General features: G+C 37.2%; 3 protein-coding genes across 3 annotated transcripts; 2 read left to right on the forward strand and 1 right to left on the reverse strand.

The window, feature by feature from the left end:
- Window positions 1-71: 71 nt before the first annotated feature.
- LOC109216722 (putative disease resistance protein At3g14460) lies at window positions 72-17,974 on the reverse strand. The gene is given in 15 exon segments (XM_019380904.1): window positions 72-397; window positions 539-613; window positions 11,187-11,447; window positions 11,595-11,688; window positions 12,065-12,150; window positions 12,287-12,363; window positions 12,532-12,648; window positions 12,799-12,873; window positions 13,170-13,253; window positions 13,355-13,778; window positions 13,903-14,346; window positions 14,349-14,831; window positions 14,833-15,017; window positions 15,020-17,810; window positions 17,920-17,974. Coding segments are annotated over 4 exon segments (3,870 nt in total). The 5' UTR covers window positions 17,802-17,810; window positions 17,920-17,974; the 3' UTR covers window positions 72-397; window positions 539-613; window positions 11,187-11,447; window positions 11,595-11,688; window positions 12,065-12,150; window positions 12,287-12,363; window positions 12,532-12,648; window positions 12,799-12,873; window positions 13,170-13,253; window positions 13,355-13,778; window positions 13,903-13,926.
- On the forward strand, window positions 3,852-5,057 carry LOC109216720. Its single transcript, XM_019380902.1, has one exon. It carries the CDS (start codon window positions 3,852-3,854, stop codon window positions 5,055-5,057), a length of 1,206 nt encoding a protein of 401 aa, XP_019236447.1.
- On the forward strand, window positions 6,685-7,119 carry LOC109216721. Its single transcript, XM_019380903.1, has one exon. The coding sequence runs from the start codon at window positions 6,685-6,687 to the stop codon at window positions 7,117-7,119; it is 435 nt and encodes a 144-aa protein (XP_019236448.1).
- Window positions 17,975-22,966: the final 4,992 nt, after the last annotated feature.

The raw sequence follows: 22,966 nt of genomic DNA on the forward strand, positions 1-22,966 counted from the left end.
CTTAGCCAACACGTAGAATCAAAGTGGAAAGGCCTAATTTATTCTAGTTTTTAGTGCATAGCATGTCCATCTCAAAATAATATGAATACTCACTCATCCACTGAAGTAGAGTGCAGTGGCAGTAGGGAGCATTACATAATGTTCCATTGGAAATTAGACAGTAGGACAACATTGATGTTCAATCCAGAGGAATAAATACTGATGAAAGCTTCAGAGTATCAAAAACTTTTCAGCAAGGCAAGACTTTATCTCAAGGAAGACAAAGTAGGGATGTATCACTTGAAAAATGCAATCTCCTTAGTATTGGAGCTCTACGTTTCAAGTGGAATAACGCACGCCTTTGAGATGCTACTAGAGATGAAACTCCAGGCATTACATCATTCTAATCAATTTTCTTCTGCAAAAGAAAAAAAGAATAGCTTCAAGGAATCAAATCTCACTTATCCTCACCATTTTGAACCAGCATGTAAACTGGACCATACACTGCCTGAATGATCATAGAATGGGAAATAAATTTGAGCGGAAGCAGTGTTATTACCTCAGAAATCGCAAGCTTATCCTCTCAATGATGCTTCCAACAGATTAAAGGGCTGATAAATTGCATCAATGTCGCCTATAAAAAAGAAGTAACGGACGATTTGAAAATAAATAGATATATTACTAGTTAAATGAACAAGATTACTTGAAAGTTGTCCGCTTAAGCTTTTCTCAAGCAGTTCTACAAGGATGGTCAGCATGTGGTTTTTGCCTATACGAAATACTCCTATAAAATCCCAAGAAAATACATTTTTGTTAATTATTTGCCATTTAAGGAATTTTTGTAGAACTTTTATTTAATTATTTGCATTTTTGTGTATGTTTAGTTTTATTAAATCATGAAAAAATACCAAAATATCATGCATGGCATTTAGGATTTGTTTTACACTTTTAGAATTAATCAGTAATTATTTGTTTTATAGAAATTTGAAAATCACAAAAATAGCTCATTTTACATTTTTTGTCTTTCAATTTTTAGTTTATTAATTTTTTCCCCTTCAATTTAGAATTAGGTGATGTTTATAATTTTTATAATTAGTTAATTAGTTAATTTCACGTTTGAGATAATTTAGAATTTTTAATTAAAAAAAAGAAAAAAAAAGGAAAAAGGAAAATAAGAAGAGATTTGAAAAGGGGTGTCATTGGGCTAGTTTCACACCAAAATCTGGACCAAACCAGCCTAATTTACGCTCACAACCCAGGCCCCAAAACAAGCCTACCCGGTCCAGCTCCGTCTAACCCCAAACGACCCCGTTTCGTGCTTGATTGATCACAGCCGTTGGATTTTGTTAATACAACGGCCCGGAACTAACCAACCTTTTACCATATAACTGTCCGAAATTAGTCACCCCCCCCCCCCCCACAAACCTCAAAATTCACTCAGTCTGTCTCTCATCTATCTCTAAATGCCAAACCCTAGCCGCCCCTTTATTCTCCATGCCGCCTCTACCGTAAACCACCGCCGGAAATCGCCTCACGGCGGTTCCGGTGGTCCAAAGCCTCCCAGATTTACACCACAGAATCCCCACACCCCCCTCAATCCATATCTCCAATTATTTTCCTTCAAATCACTGCCAAACTCCTCGAATTTCAAATCGAAATTTCGATACCAAAAACCCTAACTGTTCCAATCCGCCCCAAATTAACACCCCATAGTCCTTGCCCCTACCTGAACCCCAAAACACCCTTAGCCCCCCTCGAATCACCCCCAATCTGTTCGAATTTTAATTCTCAGACTCTGAAAGAATCCTAATTTTTCCTTTCTTCTTCTGATGTTCAAGTACTTGGGCAAATGAACTAAAATGGTGATTAACGTTCATTTATGTTTTTTGAAGTTTGGCCGAGTTCATAATAAAATCAAATTTTAGGTAATTTTCTTTCTTCTTGTTTTTTTTTCTCTTTTTCTGTTTACTTTTACCTTGTTTTAAGTATTTTTGTTCTTATGTTAATTGTTTCCGTTTAGCTGCATGTTTTAGGAATTTTTATTTTAGATTTTTTCTTTCTTTGTTTCACAACTGTTAGTTTAATTATTTATTCTTGGTCGAAGCATATTTAAGTTTATTAAGCAATTGCATAAGTTTAGATTTAATTAGGTTAATTATTAGCTTTCATTGCATTATCATATTTGTTTCTTTGTTTGTTACTATTTCTGCCACCAATATTCGTTTGAATTCAGTTTTCATTTAGGGTTAATTAGATAAGCATTTTCATTTACTAATTAGTTTAGTTTTAATAATCTAGAGCACTATTCTCTCTCGGCGCACGTTAACGTGGACTTGCTAACGTGCGCTTGGAAGCCATGGGAGGGAGAGGCAGACCTAAGAAAAACCAGACGAGGATACCAATCAATAACCAGCGATCAACAGAAACAAGGAATGCGGTATTGGAATTGTTTGTGTCGCCATAAGGGTTACGAATTGAAGAATCAACTGGAAATTGTACTCCTAGGAGCATGCAGAGCGAGCTAAGCAAGGAGGAAGCAGATCTCTCACTGGAGAAAGGCAAATCGAAGGAAGCTGCTGTTAGCTGTACAAGCTGTAGGTGGAGGATCTGGGAACGAGAAAGTACAAACGCAAGTTATGAAGCAGATCACAAATGGAACAGTACTATGCAGCTCAGGTACTGTTAGAAGTGGAGAAAAAGGTGAAACAAGGAATGAGCAGAGGAATCAATCCTGGGCAAGTGTGGTGGTAGGTAACAAATGGGCCATGAAAGGTATGAATTTACAGTTCATAGCTCCAGCTGTCCAAAATGGCGAGAAAATAGCGAAGTTAGAAATTGAAGATGTTGAATTAGAAACTGAGAAATGGAGAACTGCTATTGTTATGTATGTGATTGGGGAAACACGTACTATTGGAGCAATGGATAGATTCCTGAGCTCAGTGGGTAAATTCCCAGTGAAACCGCAGATCTATTACCATAATGAAGGATATTTTGTGATAAGATTTAGCAATTTGGAGGAGAGAGACCAGGTGCTATACTCTGGACCTCACACAGTCAACAACAAGCCTATAATAATGAAAGCATGGTCAGAAGATTTCAATGTTCAAGATGAAGTCCTGAAAACTATTCCCTTATGGGTGAGACTCCCTAATCTACCTATCAATTGGTGGAGTATGAAAGCACTAAGCAAGATAGGTAGTATATTAGGAAACCCGGTGTATGCTGATGAATACATCACTGGTTCAATTAGGATCTCTTATGCACGAATGCTAATTGAAATGGATATTACTAAACCTCTACCTAGGTCTGTTAAGCTACAAGACCACAAGGGGAGGTTAATTCAGCAGGAAGTTACTTATGACTGGGAACCAAAATACTGCACAGAGTGTCTGAAAATAGGGCATGATTGTGCTGAGATTAAAAAAGCACAACCACAAAGGATGATGCAGCAGAGGAAGGTGGTAAAAAATAAGCAAGTTTGGATCAGAACAGATAGAGATGCTGGAAATGAGAAGAAGGTGAATGAACAACAGAAAATAACTGAGACTAACCAGGAGTCAGAGCCAGAGTCAAAAAACAAGGATATACAAGGAGAAGATGAGGGGTGGATAACAGTCCTAGGAAAATCAGCAGCTAGGGCAGCCAAAGCTAAACAATCTGAGGAGCAGGACCTATCTGGAAGTAATGGATTCCAAAGTCTAGCAAAGGACCAAACACATGATGAACCAGGTACAAGCAAAATGCAGTTGAGGAGCTCAGAGGTGCACGAATTGTATCACCATCCCTATTTTATACCTGTATGAGTGTGATAACATGGAATGTGAGGGGGTTGAATAAAACATATAAGCAAAAGGAGGTAAAGGAGTTTATAAATGGGAATAATAAAGCAATTAGTAGAGCATAGAGTAAAAGAGCACAAAACAAATGAGGTGATCAAGAAGATAGCACCGGGATGGAAATGGATATCTAATGCTTGTGTAAGTCATAAAAGCAGAATCTGGATAATGTGGGATCCTAGGATATATACATTTGAACCAGTGGAAGTAGATGAGCAATTGATACATGGTCAAATAAGAATTATCTCAAAAGAAGTCATGTTTGGGTTTTCAGCAATATATGGCCTACATACTGTTAAAGACAGATTGAAGTTATGGAGCAAGATGAGACAAATTCATAGCATTCAGCAGGGGCCTTGGCTAGCTATGGGGGATTATAATGCTGTTTTACATCCTCAAGATAGGCAATATGGAACTGAGGTACAAGAGATGAAAATAAAAAATTTCAAGGAGTATATGAGGGACACAGGGATGAATGAATTACAATATGTGGGAAGGAGCTACACATGGACTAACAACCATACCTATAGCCGGATAGATAGGGGGCTTGTAAATGTTAACTGGATGATGACAATGCCAAATGTGAAAGTGCAGGTGCTTGAACCACTGGTTTCTGACCATTCACCTCTGAAGCTAGTGATCACTCAGACACAAGGAAAGAAAAACAGGCCATTCAGATTTTTCAATTGCATTGCTGAACACCCACAATTCATGCAACAGATTGAAATAGCTTGGAAGGATAGGAGCACAAAAGGGACAATGCAGGATGTATGGAACAATCTCAAAAGTGTAAAAGAGATAATCAAAACTATAAACGTACAACACTATAAAGGGGTTGATGAAAGGATAAAGGAGGCTAGGAAGGAGTTGCAGGGGGTGCAAGAGGAAATGAGCTTTAAATTACAGAATAAAGAGCTGGTTGAGAAAGAGAAAGCATGGAAGTGTGAGCTAGAAAAATGGGGAAAGATAGAAGAAAGTATATACAAACAAAGGTCTAGAGTACAATGGTTGAAATTGGGGGATTCAAACTCAGCCTATTTCTTTGCACAAATGAAGAATAGGAACCACTTGAATGGAATCCAAAGTTTAACAAATGATGTGGGAGCTCATCTTGTTCTGGAGGATGATATAGAAGCAGAAATATTAGGGTACTATAAGAAACTTCTGGGGTCAAAAGCTAAAAGTATCCCAGCTATAAATCCAAGTGTTATGAAGCTGGGTGCAAAATTAAATAGGGAATAGCAGATGCAACTGATCAAGCCAGTAACCAAGGAAGAAGTATGGGCAGCTATGAAGGACATCAGTGACCTAAAAGCTCCAGGTTATGATGGGTTTAATGCTGTGTTTTTTAAGAAAGCCTGGCAAATTGTTGGAGAGGATATAACAAAGGCTGTATTGGAATTCTTTGAAACAACATATATGTACAGACCTGTCAATTGCACAGCAATCACTTTAGTCCCTAAGGTCAAGAATCCTGTTAGTATTAAAGAATATAGACCTATCTCATGCTGCACTGTATAATACAAAGTGATATCCAAAGTATTAACTAAGAGGTTGCAAGGAGTTATGGATACATTAATTGACAACACTCAGTCTGTATTTGTGCCTGGTAGAGTAATTACTGATAACATTATCCTGAGTCATGAACTAGTGAAAGGATATGGAAGGAGAGGGGTTTCACGTAGATGTATGATGAAGTTAGATATGCAGAAAGCTTATGATTCAATTGAATGGCCATTCATGGAACAAGTGCTGAATGCTTTGGCCTTCGTAAACCAATTTGTGAGATGGATCATGGCTTGTATGGAAACTGTTACTTATACAGTAGTGATTAATGGGAATCTGACAAAACCTTTTGATGCTAAGAAGGGGTTGAGGCAAGGAGACCCAATGTCTCCATTCTTGTTTGTGCTAGCAATGGAGTACTTAACAAGGAGTTTGAAGACTCTGAATCAGATCCCAAACTTCAACTACCACCCCAAGTGTGCAAAGATGCAAATCTTGCAACTTGAGTTTGCTGATGATCTTTACTGTTTTGAAGGGGAGATATAGGATCAGTTAAACTACTGTTCCAGTGCTCCATGGAGTTCTCAAAAGCATCTGGTCTGGTGATTAATAAAAACAAGAGTTCTATATTCTTTGGAGGAGTCTCACAAGCTGTTCAAGAGGAAATCCTAGAATTTCTAGGAATCCAGAGAGGGGAATTGCCAGTAAGATATCTAGGTGCCCCATTAAGCTCAAAAAGAATATCCATAATACAATGTCAGCCTCTAATTGATAAGATAGTGGGCAGAATAACTTTATGGACTGCCAAGTTTCTATCCTATGCTGGAAGGATTCAACTGATAAAGAGTGTTCTGTTCTCTATTCAGACCTACTGGGCACAAATCTTTGTGCTCCCTAAAAAGATCACAAAGCTAATTGAAGCAATATGCAGGAGTTTTTTGTGGACAGGAGAAGGGAGTGTTTCAAAGAAGGCTCTATTGGCAAAGTTTGTCTACCTAAGTCTGCTGGGGGATTCAATATTATGAACATAACCATCTGGAACAAAGCAGCCATATGTAAACAATACTGGAATTTGTGCAAAGAAAAGAAGAAGTTATGGATACAGTGGATGCACAGTTACTACATCAAAGACAGACACATATGGGATGTTCAACTGAAACAAACATCTTGGATGGTGAGCAAAATCATGAAGGCAAAGAAGACATTTATGGAAGCAGGCTTTAGTTATGATGATATCATGAAGATGAATAATTGTTCGATCAAAAGCATATACCACAAACTGCGAGGAAGATTTGATAAAGTTAGTTGGAGAAGAGTCGTCTGCCACAACACAGGATGCCCCAGGTGGACCTTTATACTAACTATGGTAGCACATGAGAAATTATACACAAGAGATAGACTACAGAGTTGGGGAATGCAAGTAGATCAAGAATGTGTTCTGTGCAAGCAAGCCAACGAATCCATACAGCACTTGTTCTTTGAATGCTCATATGCAAATACATTATGGAGCACACTGTTAGCATGGCAAGGGATCAAAAGATCAGTAAATGGCTGGGATGAGGAACTACGATGGGCTGAGAAGCGGACCAAGAGGAAAACAGCAGCTGCTGAGTTATACAAGATAGCACTGGCAGCAACAGTGTACTATTTGTGGCAAGAAAGGAATGCTCGAACTTTTCAAGCTAAGGTGAAAGGGTGGGAACTAATATGTAAGAAGATTATACAAGAGCTTCATTGTCGAAGTAGTAGGCATACAGAGAAAATACTACATAGACTTGACTGGTACCCAATGAAATAGGTAGGCAATGTGTAAATAATAGGAAATGGGGATGGGTGAAGTATAGAAAGCAGGATAACTTGTAAGGGTTTGATTTACTTGTAAATGTTTTCCCTGGTAATGAAAAAGTTAAATTACCAACAAAAAAAATTAGTTTAGTTTTAATTTTAAATTACATCATCATGTTTCTTTTAGTCATCTCGATTTAGATTTTGGATCCCCTTTTGTTTCTTATTATGTTTGACTTAATTTGAAAACCAATAGAAACTTTAGGGACCCATTTGAACTAAAAAGTTTAGGTAGAAACTGTAATAAGCAGGCTTTAGAAGGGCAATTTAGGGTTTTCTAATTGAAAAAATATCAGAATATTCTAGAAAAGAGGGGCAGCTGGCCTCATTTGGTTAGTACAAAGTACTGAAACCAATGGGGGAAAACCAGCTGTCCCATTCTGTTGGAATATGCTTTTGTGGCTGAGGAATAATTCCTCCATGCACATGGCATCTTTGGTACCATTTCTATACAGAATGGACACAGATTTTAGCCTTATTCTCTGCACACACAAAAAAAGCTCCTTCTCCTTCTGAAAAGTTCAGACTCCAGAATCTTGAAAAAAACTTCAAAAATCCTCTCATTTTCTGATTCTTCACAAGTTATAACACATGGTTTGAAATAGAGAGTATTCTGGTTTATTTACTCGGGATTTCTAGCTTCAAGTGTTTCTTTTTTTTTGGTTTTGGTTTGAAACTCTGAGAGTTATTTGGTTGATGGGCTGCCTAATTTCTGCTGTTGCTCCTTGCTTCTTTCAAGTGTTTGGCAACCAATATTTTCCTGTTTTAAGCATTCACGGGTTCTTGTTGCTACTTGTTCCAGGTATTGAACTCAATTTTTTCCTATGTAATGAGTTTTGTTAAAATGATATAGGGATCAAAAGTTGCTAGTTACCTGTGATGGATGTTTGTTCTTTTCATGTTAGTATTCTGACTGCATTTTGATACTGTGTGAATTTAAAACTTGAATTAATTTGTGTGTTAAATGCAGTACTTGCTATCTGTTGAATTTGGGTGAGATAGACTATTTCCATTTGTCCATTCTTACCTAATAGGCCTAGATTGTTGATTGAGTTTATGTGATAACATAGTTGTTACATATGTAGAGCCATGCTCTAAGTGAATCTGGCCTCTACATGGTCAGATTCATGTGAGTTCAAAGCTTAACCATAGACCTGCTCATGTATGGAAGCTAGCAACATCATGGAAGACTACTGCCTGGAATTTCAATTGTAGTTCTCTAATGTAGTAGTTTGATAGTTTCAGTTTGATTATGTTTATCATTTCACAGCTGTAGTCCTTGTTCATGAGTTTGTTGTTTAATGGTGTATGATTTGTGGCTGTTACTAGGTGAATATGGAATTTCCCTGTAAATAGGTATAATGTGAAAGATAGTAGAGGTGAATGCCTTCAGCAGTTTATTGTTGTGAATTTGGGTCTGTGAAAACCTAAAAAGGCTGTATAAGGGCCTGGCCTTTTTGTTGTCCATTTCATTGAGTAGGCCAGTAATATATTATGTAATGTCATGATGCAAAACTAAGGGCTAAGTTCACACACTTCTCAAAAGAAAAGTCATTGTTCAATTTGCATAGTTGATATTACAGAGTTCAGTACTGATAAGGGATTATCGTTAATCAATAGTTTACATTACGCTTAATATATTCATTTTCAAGTAATAATGTGATCATTAGAACATTAGAATATCTTGAATTTTTGGTGATGTATGAATAGTCTAAAGCTTCCTCTTGTCTTTTGAATGATAATGGTTAAAGCCCAGCATGTTAGGCATTTCATTGGTACCAGTATAACTATGCCTGTATTTTCATAAATTGAGCCTTAGCAGATTTTAAGTGTGTGAGGCGCTTTGGGCCTGGCATAGGCCTAAATTAGGCTGCCAAGCCATAACAGCCCCCTTTGTGTTCCCACCCTCCTTCATTCTAAGCTTGGGCTCGATTTTAGGCCCTTTTGCCAAATGATTTAATTGCAGTTTGGTTTCAATTCATGGTTTTTATTGAATTCAATCAGATTATTTCCTTGCGTTCTTTTCTTGCAATCAAATGAGTTTTACTTTATAATATAAGGTAGACAGGCCCAGACGTTAACTGAGGCCCGCCTGGAATAAGCCCGATGTGGGTGAATTTGTTCGAAGTTCTGGCTTGGGCGGAAACTTGGGGTTTCTTCTCTACTGGGCCAATTCATGAGCCCAAATGCAACCCTTACAGCCGATTCGTCCAAGTGAGGAGCCACTGCTGGCCCATTCCCCTTGTCTAAAACATCTAAAACCTTTCATAATCATTTAGCTTTTGTTAAGCTTAGGTTAGTTTCAAATAAGAATATCGGGAGAAATTCAAAAATAGCCAGATTTACCACTGGTCGTTGAAAAATAGCCAAGTTTCAAAAGTCATCGAAATTTAGCCACTTTAAATCTGAGCGAAAACACTGTTCAAAATCCGGAAAAATACGCCCGTAAATTTTACGGGAGTTCCAGCATAAGTATGCTTGAACTCCCGTAAATTTTACGGGAGTTCCAGGATAACTATGTTGGAACTCCTGCAAATTTTATGGGAGTTCAAGCATAATTATGCTGGAACTCCCGCAAATTTTACGGGAGTTCCAGCAAGTATAATTGTCCAGTATAATATACTGGAGTTTGGAGCACTGGTGCTCCAGTCTCCCGCAAATTTTACAGGAGTTAGCAAAGTATACCGGTCCAGCATAATATGCTGGAGTTCGTACACAAATGCACCAGAACTCCCGTATATTATACTGGACTGGTCCCTGTTGCAGCAAAATAGTGGCTATTTTTCATTGACTTGATAAACGCTGGCTATTTTTCATTGACCAGTGTGAAAACTGGCTATACCATGATATTTTAACAAGAATATCCTTAGATGGCCTTAATTAAATAAGTTTCCTTTAAAACCATTTGAGGTGTGCCATTTCCCTTTAATAATTCAAGGCCCTCATGAAACTAATTCAAACCTTGTAAAAATTGAGGTGCGCCATCAATTAAACTCTCCATCGCCCTCATAAATGTTGTTATTAATTTAAGCCTTCGTAGTTTCTTTAGGCGCGTTCTTTAAATAATTCAATCATAGCTACGGGTACGGTTCCCATGACGTAGTTGTGATTTTAATTACTAAATCCGGGTGTACATTTTGTGTGACCCAATTTCAATTTCTCAACAATGTTAAATAGAACGTGTCGCGAACCGCGGGTGCATTTCATGTAGTGTGGCTCAAGGCATGTTTTAAATAACGTTGAATCTACCTAAAAGCGGTTTAAAATAATTAAAAGCGGTTTTTAAGCTAAAATGCACCATAGGTTAAAACATGTAATAAATCAGATGATTAGGCCAATTTTAATAGTTTAAGCGACGGTGCTAGAACCACGGAACCCGGGAATGCCTAACACCTTCTCCCAGGTTAACAGAATTCCTTATCTAGAATTTCTGGTTCGCAGACTTATAAAGTAAAGTCGAAATTTCCTCGATTTGGGATTTTAAAATAAACCGGTGACATGGGACACCAAATAAACTATTCCAAGTGGCGACTCTGATAAATTAAAATAAAATAATCCCATTTCGAATAATGTCACTTTAATTGGAAAAACTCCCTTATATTGTTTTGCATATAAAAAGGAGGTGTGACAGGGATAAGCAAAAACATACTATTAAAAAAGTTGAGGTTATGCTAAATTCTATGATGCTCGGACTCTCCAAAATGTTGCCGCACTCGAATCCTCCAAAAATGCAATACTTTTGAAGGATCCGACACGCACCTGGCGGTATATTTTAAGAGTCCACACAATATAGGCTAAAAGAATCATTCATGTCATACAGGAAGTGATTGGAGACAATCATTCATGTCATACAGGAAGTGATTGGAGACTAGAAGCAGGGGAATAGAGGGACTAATAACTTTCGTGATGGAAATAAATAACGCAAGGCAGTCTAGAATATTAGCATAGAAAAACAATTAATAATGAGGCAAACAGAAGACTCGAATATTAATAAAAGCCTTAATTTGGAGAATCATTTACCTTAATAATACCACCAATGATCTTGCTCGCTAGATGAGTTCAATATCAACCCATACAATGGGTTTGAGCAATCTCTGGCCACTCCTCTTACTTCCTCAATTTCAAGATGCAGTTATAGCAGTGGACGAGGGTAGCCCTTTTCCTAGAAGAGATTGGAGCACAGGGTAATGCTCGAGTTGTACATCACTGACGGAGGAAGGGTTTTTTAATTCGAATTGTAACTTCTCAATTAAGCAAGGCAGTTCCAGACTGAAATCATTCCTGCAAATTAAATGAAAATAGAAAAGTTGTTCTTCCTTAGCTGTAAAACCATTCAAGAGATGATTCTAAAAAGAGCTGTCATACTTTATAAGATTGTCTGGTGACATGCATATAAAACTAAATAAGACTAAGCTCTGGCTGATATACCTTTGTATTGTACTGCATATCACCAGGAGTACAACATATCTTCATGCTTATCAAGCTTCGGATGACAAAGGTTAATATTCGTCCCACGCTTAGGCTAAAAGCAAAACAACAGAAGAATTAGCATGAAAAGGGATTCATGCTTTTGCTGTGTTACTGATAAAATCCTGGCAATGGAAGTATACTTATTTTCTTAGACTTTGGATGCTTATCTGCTCTTTTCTATTTCTTTTTTCTTTTGCAATTTAACTTCTATATGTAGATTTAAGATAAAGCTATATGTTTGACAATGAGAAAAACATTATTCATATCCTGGGAAAATAATGGAATGACATTAAGGGCAAAGAGATAAATACAACATTCTAACATACCACCAAGTTTATGTCTTTCTAGTTTCTACTGGAAATTGAAACTTCAAGCACTAGGATGAATCATTCTTTTTAATCAAGAGAGTGAAGAATATCATGCCTTACTCATTCATTAGGAGATACTTGAAGCAAAATGTTTCCATTCTGTCAAACACTGCTCTCGGATTTGTTATCATATTTTGGAAGAAAACCTGAAAGTGGTGCAATCAAGTAAAATTTATTAAGCTGAGGAATTTGGTAAGGAAAATGAATTTTAATAGAGCCAAGCCTCAGACTAGCTAGCGTCAAATCTATATGCTAACTAATCCACTATAAACAAAGAATTACCTGGACCAATGTATAAACAGTGCAATGTAAGCTTAATGTCACACTCAGCTATAACAAAACTGCAGACCTACTTTAAGCTGGAAAAAAAATCATTTCTGGTAGTTAATAGCACTGGATGATAAAAATGACTCTGTCTTTTTAATTGATGTTGGAAAAACACAGAGGAAGTGACTCTTATAGAAAAAGTTTGCTCAAAATTTCCTTCTCAGACAGATGAAAGAGAAGTAGCACCTCTCTTCACTTACACTTTGCTGGTAGACCACAGTTGAGGTGATTGTCTATTCAATAGAGAATGTCAGCACAACTTTACTTTCACCAAATGAGCCAAGAGCTCTAATAGCTTACATATTTTTACCAAAATCCTGACAAAGAAAGAAAAAAATTGCCGAGTTGATATCCCAAAATCATACACAATCGCCTATATAGTGCTGATGCTTTTAGCTGTAAAAGTTTTGGGAAGCAAACTTTTTAAATTTTTTATAGATAGGTAACAAAATTTATGTCGCGCATACCTTTGATTCTATTAGGGCTTTGCATTCAAGAGTGTATGTACGTAACTCTAAACCATATCCTCCTTGCTCAACTCCCTGATAAAGGGAAAAAACAAGAATACATACATTGCGATTGAGATGAAAGTTCAAGCAATGCATGAACTAAAAATCTTCAAGAGATATAATAAGAATATAACAAGAATACATGAATTAAAATTGAGATTAATCTCCAAAGACAACAAACATCTGGCTGACATATATGCGCATGGTAAAAGATTACTAGTTCATTAATATTATATTAATCTATCAAGTTTCTGGAGCAAATTATTTCAATCCTATCTGTACTAGATTCTTTTTACAATGTTTCAATGAGATTATAAAGATTTTATCACCTTGACTTTGGCATGATCTAACATTAAATTCATCCTGACCTGAAGATGATTCCTTGGCTTCATAGTGGAGATAGAAGCTACACACTGCTCAACAAGATTTAACAAAGGAAAAGAATTTACAAACAAGCAAAGAGAAAAAATGAAAAATAAAAAGCTACTCAAGAAGAGGAATTTCTAGGCAACACCTATTTTCAGTTGGGAAATGGAAGGAAGATAAGCATTGGCATGATGCTTGGGTGGGTCGTACCCCTCTCAAACAACAATTCCCTGACCTCTTTGCTTTGGCTTCCAATCAGATAGCTCTTGTTGCTGATTATTACTCCAGTCATGTGTGGAATTTAGACTTTTGAAGGAACTGAAATGACTGGGAACAGCATAGTGTGTGCTTGTGTTGAAAGGGTGCAAAAGAAGTTTTTTTCTGTTAAGTCATGCTACTCCATCCTTCAAAGGAAAACTCCATCGCCGTCTCATCTTGGCCTTGGAAAGAAATTTGGAAAAGCTGTGCACCATACAGAACACAATGCTGCAGTAGGTTGGTTGGAAGAAATGCTTGTCTCACACAATGCAACTTACAGATAGAGGATTGATCATATGCAGCAGGTGTCCTCTCTGTGAAGTGGACCAGGAAAATCAAATGCTTGTTGCTGGTCATTCGTATATACATCATTACCCAAAAAAAAAAAAAAAAGAAGAAGCAGGCACTTGTAAATAGATAGTCTAGAGAATAACTTACATGTATTATAGCACCACTGGTTCATCACAGATGTTCCCCGTCGACTTGTATGGTGGAAATATGAGCAACTTTTGGCCAGTAATCCCCCTTGTCAAATTCTAGACGTGGTTCGAGCAGCAGGCACTTGTAAATAGATAGTTTAGAGATGGAAGAGGGCATCCCTATTACTGGAAGAGATTGGAGATTAGGGCAAAAACTAATACTCAGCTCAGAAAGGGAAGAGGGCATCCCTTTTACGGGAAGAGATTGAAGATTGGGACAAATCTGGATGATCAGCACAGAGAGGGAGGAGGGCAGCGCTGATTCTGGAATAGATTGGAGATTAGGACAATCGTAGATGCTCAGCTTAGAGAGGGAGGAGGGCAGCACTGACTCTGGAAGAGATCGGAGTTGATTGCAGGACATGATCCGTAGACTTTGAAGTGAGGTTAGGCGTCGAAGACCCCTTCCGTCGGTAGCAAATGGAGCTCATGATGGTAACACAATTTTAGTTCAGAGAGAGATGAGGGAAGCCCTTCTTCGAGCAGTGACTGAATTTGAGGTAACTTACCAGTGTGTAGAGATTCAAGAGAGGCGAGGCTCTTGATATCCTGGCTGCTAAATGTTTTCAGATTGTATATAGTAAGACGCCGAATTGAGCAAGGTAACTCCAAATGAATCTCTTCGTCACTACCATCATGAATGATGCTTAAATCTGTGAGACAGGGGAATCTCTGTAAACACCACTTCTTTTGGCCATTCACCAGTTTTTTGCAATACTCGATCCGAAGGACTTCTAAATGGCAAGGCAATCCTCCTTCAGGAAAGGACTCGATTTCTGGACAATCTTGGAGTAACAGTTCTTTAAGAGATGGAAAGAGTTCCTGCATTCGTTCTGGCAGCGACTTAAGCTTTTGGCATTTGAAAATACCCAAACGACGCAATGACATCGTCTGAACACCCGCATGCCACCGAAAGTATTTCAAGATTCCTACATCCAGAAATATCCAGAAGTTCAGTCCCAGTGGGAATCAAAAGCCTTGTCAGGTGGTGGCAATGATCTACTCTCAATTCTCCTGCTCTTGGAACCAACTCAGGTGATATATCATCCATAGAATCACATCCTTTAAGTATCAAACTCCAACCTTAGGAGAGCCAACAACTTCAAACTCATTTAAACTTGAGAGTTGGATTGGTGTCTCTAAAAGTAGTTCAGGACATTTTGAAACTGTCAATCTTGTCAAAGAAGAAAGATTTTCAGGCAACTTTCCAATCAACTTGGGGCAGCTTTCAATTGAAAGATACTGAAGTCTAGGGAACTCTCCAATTTCTAGTACATGCCACTGCTTCCACTCCAGCATATCTGCAAATTCAAGCCTCTCAAGAGAGTTAAAAGGCTTTCTGGAGGACGAATTACCATAGAACTCTTCAGTCACCTCTGCTATTCGATCCATTTCCATAATGGCAAGAAACTTCAAAGAAGGAAGTTCTCCTAAAGCTGGCAATGAATCACAGTCCTTGCAACAAACAAGAGATAACTCCACCAGTTTAACAAACAAATGATTAGCTAGCCAATTTGGAAATTTTGTCCCTCTATATCCAATGATTAGGATTTCTTTTGTATTTGTATTTGGTTGCAGTTCATCAAGTATGTCTCTTTCATTTTGTGAATTATCAGCAATACTTCCACCCCAATACAATGTTAACTTTTCAACATGTTCCTTTTCCCTCATGTTTGCCTTCAGAGCTTCCCTTCTATCAACCACATTTTGCAACTCTAAAGTTGTTAGAGATCCATACAAGTTATGTAGTTCACCCATATCTTTTGTTCTCGGACTACTGCAGCCACCTAGAAAAAAATTAGCTCCCAATAACATATGGAGGTTTTTCAACTTGCTTGGATGTAGCGGCATCTTTAAGCGATAAGTGCTACTAATGTCAAGGTAATGCAAGTTGATCAACTTTTCCATCTGCAGGGGTAGCTCCTCAAGATAACTACAGTGTGACAAGAGAAGTGTCTCTAAGTTGTACAGTACACAAATTGAATCTGGTAACTGTTTTATTTCTGTCCGAGAAAGGTCCAAATATCTTAGGAGCTTTAATTTGATAAACAAGGCATTTGGCAACTCCTTGATTTGATAACAAGACAATGATAGTGCCCTTGAGGATATTAGACTTGGCAAAATGTTATGCAGCACCCTCTTGCTTAGAGGAAACAAACTATCCAGCTCAAAACTGATTGGAAGCAATGTTCTCAGCTCTCCCAATTTGTAGAGGGATTTCAATTTCTCAAAGTCACCATATCCCATTGAATATGACATGTGTCGACTTTTCTCCAGCGTATGAGATCCTCCGTTATCTTCCAAATTGATACAAAGTTTCAAAGATGTACTTTGGGCCAAATCATTGACAAGGTCATGCATTAAGATTACCTCTGCCTTCCCTTTAGAAGACTCTCGGATCCTTTCAAACAATGATCTTGATCTCAACTCGAGAAAGTATTGGTTGCCTAGATCTTCAATTGTTTCATCTTTTTGCAACGGTTGTACGAGACCATTAGCAATCCAGAGTTGAATGATTTGTTCTTTGCAAACTGAATAATTTTTGGGAAATATTGCACAATAGGAAAAGCATCGCTTCAAATGCGCAGGAAGATCATTGTAGCTCAGCATCAACGCTGGTAATATGCCATTGTCCGGCAGCTCCCATATTTCACTTCTCAAAATGCGCCTCCACTCTTCAACCTCAGATTTGGAGCGTAACAAACCAGCAAGTGTCTTTAGTGCTAAAGGTAAACCTTTGCACTTGTTTGCAATTTGTTTTCCTACCTCTTCAAGTTCTGGATGTTCCTTAGGATCCCTATTTTCAAATGCATGTCTTCTGAATAAAGGCCAAGATACTTCACTAGACAGAGTCCCCACGTTAATTGGCCTACTACCCATTATCAAGGCAACACTCTCCTTACGCGTCATCACGATGGTCTTACTTCCAGTTTGTCCTTGTGAAAAAGAATTTCTCAAGTCATCCCACTCGTTGTAGTTGTCATTCCAAACATCGTCTAAAACAATAAGAAACTTTTTTTCCTTTAAGTGTTCCTTCAATTTGATCTGAAGCAGATTTAGGTTGTTATCAACCAACAAGTTGTATGAACCAATTTCTTGAAGTAACCCTTTTATTATTCTAAAAATATCATATGGTTCAGACACGCAAATGCAAGCTTTCAAATCAAAATGGTCTTTTACCTTCTCATCATTGTAAACAGCTTTTGCAAGTGTTGTCTTGCCAATCCCAGCCATTCCAACAATAGGAATTACAGTCAAATTTTTTCCATTTGCATCAACAGCCAATAAACTGTCAACCAATTCCTCTATTTCATTCTGCCTACCAAATATATCAGATTCATCAATCACAGAAGTTGAAGGTCTTCTAGTTTCTTGTTTACCTGAATCAAGATACTCTTTAAGGCCAAGGTAACCAATTTGTTTTTGCAACCCTTCCAGTGTTTCAATGGCGTATTCCAACTTCTCCTTTATGTCAAGAAAATATTCATCAGTCAAGCACAAGTTGAGGTCACTTACTTGTTGGTCGCTTGTTTCTGCAAGATATTGATGCTGACCTTCCACCTTTAGTCTCAAAACTTCATAATTGATTTCTTCCATTAAGTTTTCAGCAGTGTCCACAGCATCTTGAAGCTCATTAAGCCACTGACTAACGTATGGATTGGATGACTGCTTATTCTCTGCATCACTTAGCACAGCTTGAAGACCAAGCAAGATCATTCTCAGCTTCTTTAACAGTCGAATGTCATGCTTGTCCCTCTGAAACATCTTCAGCAGCTCACCCTGAGGAGCAAGTCTATCAAAGAGAACCTGCAGAACTGAAGAAAGAAATGCACCACCAACCGCTAGGCCGATATCCATTTCTGAAAACTGCAAACCAAACGTAGAATCACAAAATGGTCAAGAATTTGGAGAAGATTTCTCTATCTTATATTGTCTCTACCTAAGAGCAATATGCAAACAAGTATGGTTCATTAACTGTGTGTTTTGCAGAAATTCCTTGCAGGATGACTTTCTTCCAATTTGGTATCAGAATTCCATTAAGCAGGTCATGATATGCAATTCAAAGTCAATGATACTTAACGTGTTAGCATTAGCAAATGTAAGGAAACTCATTATTATAAGGATGGAAACAGTCCACGAATTCATTTAATTTGGAATAACATTTTGTGAACAATACACACTCTAGTTCCTTGGTTCTCTTTTAAATAATCAGCTTTGCGTTTACGAATGTTAACGCATCAAATAGTATTGACTTTGTATTTTAATACTACCAAATTGGAAAAAAGTCATCCTTTTACTTCCGGAAAAAAGGTTAAATATACCCATCGTACTGTCGGAAATAGTATAAAATTATCCTCCATGTGAGTATTCGTCTACAGCTACCCCTGCCATTATACAATTGCTCAAATTTACCCCTAATCTCACTGGAGGTAAACGTGGCATCACATGAACTGCTGAAAACCCACCCCCAAATTTTAATACTTGATTCCCTTTACAAATCCACCCTTAACATCTTGTTTGGATGGTTGTTACCCGTTGTATTGTATCGTATTGTTACTTTAAATACGATGTTGTTTTGATTGTTACTTAAATTTTATTGTATCGTATGGTTAAATTTGTTGTTGCGTAACGACGAAATGTGCCACTTTATGTAACGACCGATTTGGTGTGGTCGCGTCGTTACCTTGTCTTTTTCTCTCAGTCTCTCCCTTAATTATTGTTAAATAATTTTGTTTTATCAATTATCCTACCTTTTTATATATTAAGTTTACCATGTATCATATTTTTCTTTATAATATTGTAAGTTTATTCTTTATATTGCTCATACGTGAAATTATAAAACGACACAATCTATTCAAACATTGTATTCATCAAACGATATAGTACAATACAATATAATACGATAGATACATTATAAAATGATACGTAACAACCATCCAAACAAGCTGTAATTTAACCTATACCTGACCTACTCCCCTTCAAAATCTTTTTATTTTTCCATTTTTGCTTGAAAGAATTATAAGAAAATACTCATGACTTCACACCATAACAAAAAATGGCTGATGTTTTTAAGTTTTACCTGACCTAGCCCATATTGTATATATTTTGAAAGGCAAATTCAAAATATGTGTTCTTACAACCATTGTTTCTAATAGCTATGGAGTTAAATCTGTGTTCGCACATCTTCTACATATGAATTAAGGGGTCGTCAGCCATTACTGCTTCTCCCCCTGTGCCACATGGTTGCAATGTAGGAAAATTGAAGAGTAGACAGACCACCATTGAAGGCCATTCAAAGCTTTGCTTTCGAAAATGAGATTTTTTGAGTTTGTTGGTTGTTTGGATTCTGTGTTGTTCCAATTGATTGAAAATATTAAAAGGAGTTCAAAGTTTAAATTTGAAGTGATTTGGAGTAGAATTGAGGAAAATTGGAGTTAAATTTCAAAAAAGACGCAAGGAAGAAGACGAAGTCGATTTTTTGTATAATCTTGTATAATAGTGTATATGAGAGTGTAAACACATCTTATACACTATTATACACTTTTATATACCTTTATACAAGCGTCTGTAGACGGACTTCTTCCACGATTTTCAGTTGCAATTCTTGTTCAAAACCAGTCCAAATCTCGATTAAATGACTTCAAATTTTATATACAACCTCCTTATGCTATTTCTAACAAGTCTAAATAACACTCACTCCAAATTTCTGACAAAATCAAATTGGGAAAATTTCACATAAGAACAACTGGGCTCCCTGCTTTTCAATTTTATAGCTCATATTTCAATTTACAACCAACTAGCCCAAAAATAATAGGCTAAGATTCAACATTCAAACTCCAATAGGTTCTCGAAATTAATATTTAATTTTTTAAAAAGATTGCTCAAGCTTTTAAATTAATTTTCGAATCAGTAATTGTGACTCAAATATTAGTTCAACAAACCAAATCCATTTGGATGGTGAAAATTAGATTTCTAACAAGCTTAAATATGTGGGTTTAAATTCCGAATTTTGATTGACAAAATTACAGAATAATGCACTCCATAAGTTGACCTTGCACTATTTTAGCCTAGTTACAAGTTTGCAAATATGTAGCCAAATATCAATAAGATTTTGACTCGAGGGATTAGGAACCCTTGACTTATTTGCTATATAAACTCTATGTGAGCGGTGAATAGGTGAGGTGACGAGTACCTATGCGCCGTCAATTTACCTGTATTGCCTGTTTCTTTCCCGTTCCTCTCATATTGTCTCATTTCTTGTCATAATTGCTATATTCCTTTACTTGTATTTTCATGCTTAACTGTTACGTGTTAATCAATATCTTCTTCTGTGAACCATGTTAGCTTTTTTTCATAGCTCCCCCCTCCCCCCCCCCCCCTAATCCCTGCTATTTGCTTAAGTTGACTTGTTGGTACCTCCTAACTGTAAATTCCTGGTTTGGTCTCGCTGTGTAGTATTATTTGAGTAGATTCTATATTGAACAATATAATGTCTCCTTTTTTGTTCATGGTTTAGTTTGGTATCTATTTATCGTAAAGGCCTTGTGATCTAGACTGTTGATTTGACTGTGTACATTGAGTGTTTGGTACTGATATGGTGGGATCGGGTTGCACGCCGCAGCAGGTGTAATAAGGGAGGAGTGTTATGGTGGAATAAGGATGAATATGTTTATACGGTGGGATCAGGTTGCACGCTGCAACATGTGGAATAAGGGTGGATTGATATGGTGAAACAAGGGTGAAATTACGATATTGATCTTGATATATGGTGGGATCGGGTTGCGCGCCGCAACAAATATATATATTTTTTACTGATGTTAATATTGTTATGGTGGAATAAGGGAGGATTATGTATTGTCTGGTGGGATAGGGTTGCGCACCGCAACAACCTATATGTTTCTATTTCTTGAGTTGCATAGTTTTTTCCGATATTTAGTTGAACTGGTAAAGATTGGTAAATTCTGGACGACATTGGTTTATTTTCGAGGTTGTGGTTATCATTTCCTATTGGCTGTTTAATTTTGTATTGTATTTCAATTATTTTGTCATTATTATATACTGCATACATGTTTTAGTGTAGGTGACCCGCCTTAGCCTCGTCACTACTTCGTCGAGGTTAGGCTCAGACCTTACCAGTACATGGGGTCGGTTGTACAGATACTACACTCTGTTCATTGTGCAGAATTTGGAGTCGGTCCCAGAGGCGAATATTAGCGTGCTCGGATCGGACATTGTTGGAGACTTGAGGTACGGCTGTTCAGCGCCCGCAGCTCCTGGAGTCCCCGTCCTCTCTATTTTTTTAGCTGTATAACTTCATTCAGACAACTTGTACTTATTTCAGACTCTTATGTGTATTACTTTAGAAGCTCGTGCACTTGTGACACCGGGTTCAGGAAATTGTAATAGACGTTTGGTTGTTTAACTTCCGCATTTATACTTAGAACATATCTGTTATTTCCGTTCGTTATCAGTGTTATCACTTAAAATGTTAAAAGAAGTAAATTGTTCTAGCGTTGGCTTGCCTAACAAATGAAATGTTAGGCGTCATCACGATCCTGGCGGTGGGAATTCCGGATCGTGACAACATCGTTCTAATCAACCTCCTTCTGAAAAGAAGAAAAGATTAGCTTCAAGGAATAAAATGCCATTTTAATCCTCACGTTTTGAACCAGCATGTAATTTTGCAATAACTGGACCATACACTGCCTGAAAGACTGTACACAAAAGCATAGAGTGGGAAACAAATTTGAAAGGAAGCAGTACTATTACCTCAGAAATCGCAAGCGCTTAATATCCTTCCAACTATGCTGCCAACAGATCAAAGGGCTGATAAGTTGCAACGGTGTTGCCTATTAAAAAAAAGGTAATGGAAGATTTAAAAATAAATCAATATATTACTAGTTAAATGAACAAGATTACTTGGACAAACTATCAGCTTAAGCTTTTGTTTTTAGCAGCTCTTTTACAAGGGATAGGCAAAAACATACCTATTGAAAAAGTTGAGGTTGCGTTAACACAACCATTTGTGTTATAAAGGAATTGACTGAATACTAGAAACAGGGGAATAGAGAGACAAATAACTTCCGCGGGCGAAATAAATGATGCACAGCAGTCTAGAAGATGAGTAAAGAAAACAATTACTCATAAGAAAGGAAAGAGAAGTGAAAAGCAATGAAATTTGATTTTAATATAAAAAAATTACGAAAAGGTAATAAACAGTGCTAATAAATGACATTAATAAACTTTTTAGGGTTGCCGTCCTTGTTTTATTTCTCGCCGCAGTTTCTTGTTGCATCTTGCGAGTTTCCTGTTCTTTTATTTCTAACATAGTTGCTAAATATCGAATTTCAGAGCCTTTAGCATCAGACAGAGATCAAAGATGTATTATGCTTGCCAAACCATAAGTATGATCTAACTTCCAAGAAGCAAATTATGCTTTTGGGTAAAACACCAATCTAGTCGAGCTAAATGCTGCAGAAGGACTATACTCCTACCTGGTTGTGATCAACATACTCTAGAAGATGTTATATCATGAAACCTTTTTTCTTAATTAGTTGTAACACACTTGTATAAGACTTTGCATTACTCCTCAGTTGGAGAGATTGGCATGGCGAGACCAGAAGCAGTGAAAGAGAGTACCCCGATGCTTGTAGAAAAATGCAACAGATTATTCAATATACTTACAAATGCATAACTAACATCCTTGGTTGGTTAGTTAATCACCAACAGCTCCTTTTAATGATGCTATTGTCAAGATGTATATGGTCAAATCTTGTTGTTGTCCGGCTTCTTAGAAAATATTTAAGATTATTATTATTATTATTATTATTATTATTATTATTATTATTATTATATAAAAAAATAGATGGAGTAAACTATGGTTAAATACTTATTAGCTTTTATTTAAATAAGGTGACAAATATCACTTAATTATTGGCTTGGTGTATACATCAGGAGGTGCGGGTAAGTTTTTTCCATTCACACATCAACCCGTACAATGGGTTTGAGCAATCTCTGGCCAC

The sequence above is a fragment of the Nicotiana attenuata genome, unplaced genomic scaffold (genome assembly GCF_001879085.1).
Source record: "Nicotiana attenuata strain UT unplaced genomic scaffold, NIATTr2, whole genome shotgun sequence".
Lineage (NCBI taxonomy): Eukaryota > Viridiplantae > Streptophyta > Magnoliopsida > Solanales > Solanaceae > Nicotiana > Nicotiana attenuata.

Bases quoted from the DNA above. Each gene is read 5' to 3' on its own strand.
- LOC109216720 (XM_019380902.1), top strand. From the start codon at position 3,852: ATGGGAATAATAAAGCAATTAGTAGAGCATAGAGTAAAAGAGCACAAA.
- LOC109216721 (XM_019380903.1), top strand. From the start codon at position 6,685: ATGGTAGCACATGAGAAATTATACACAAGAGATAGACTACAGAGTTGG.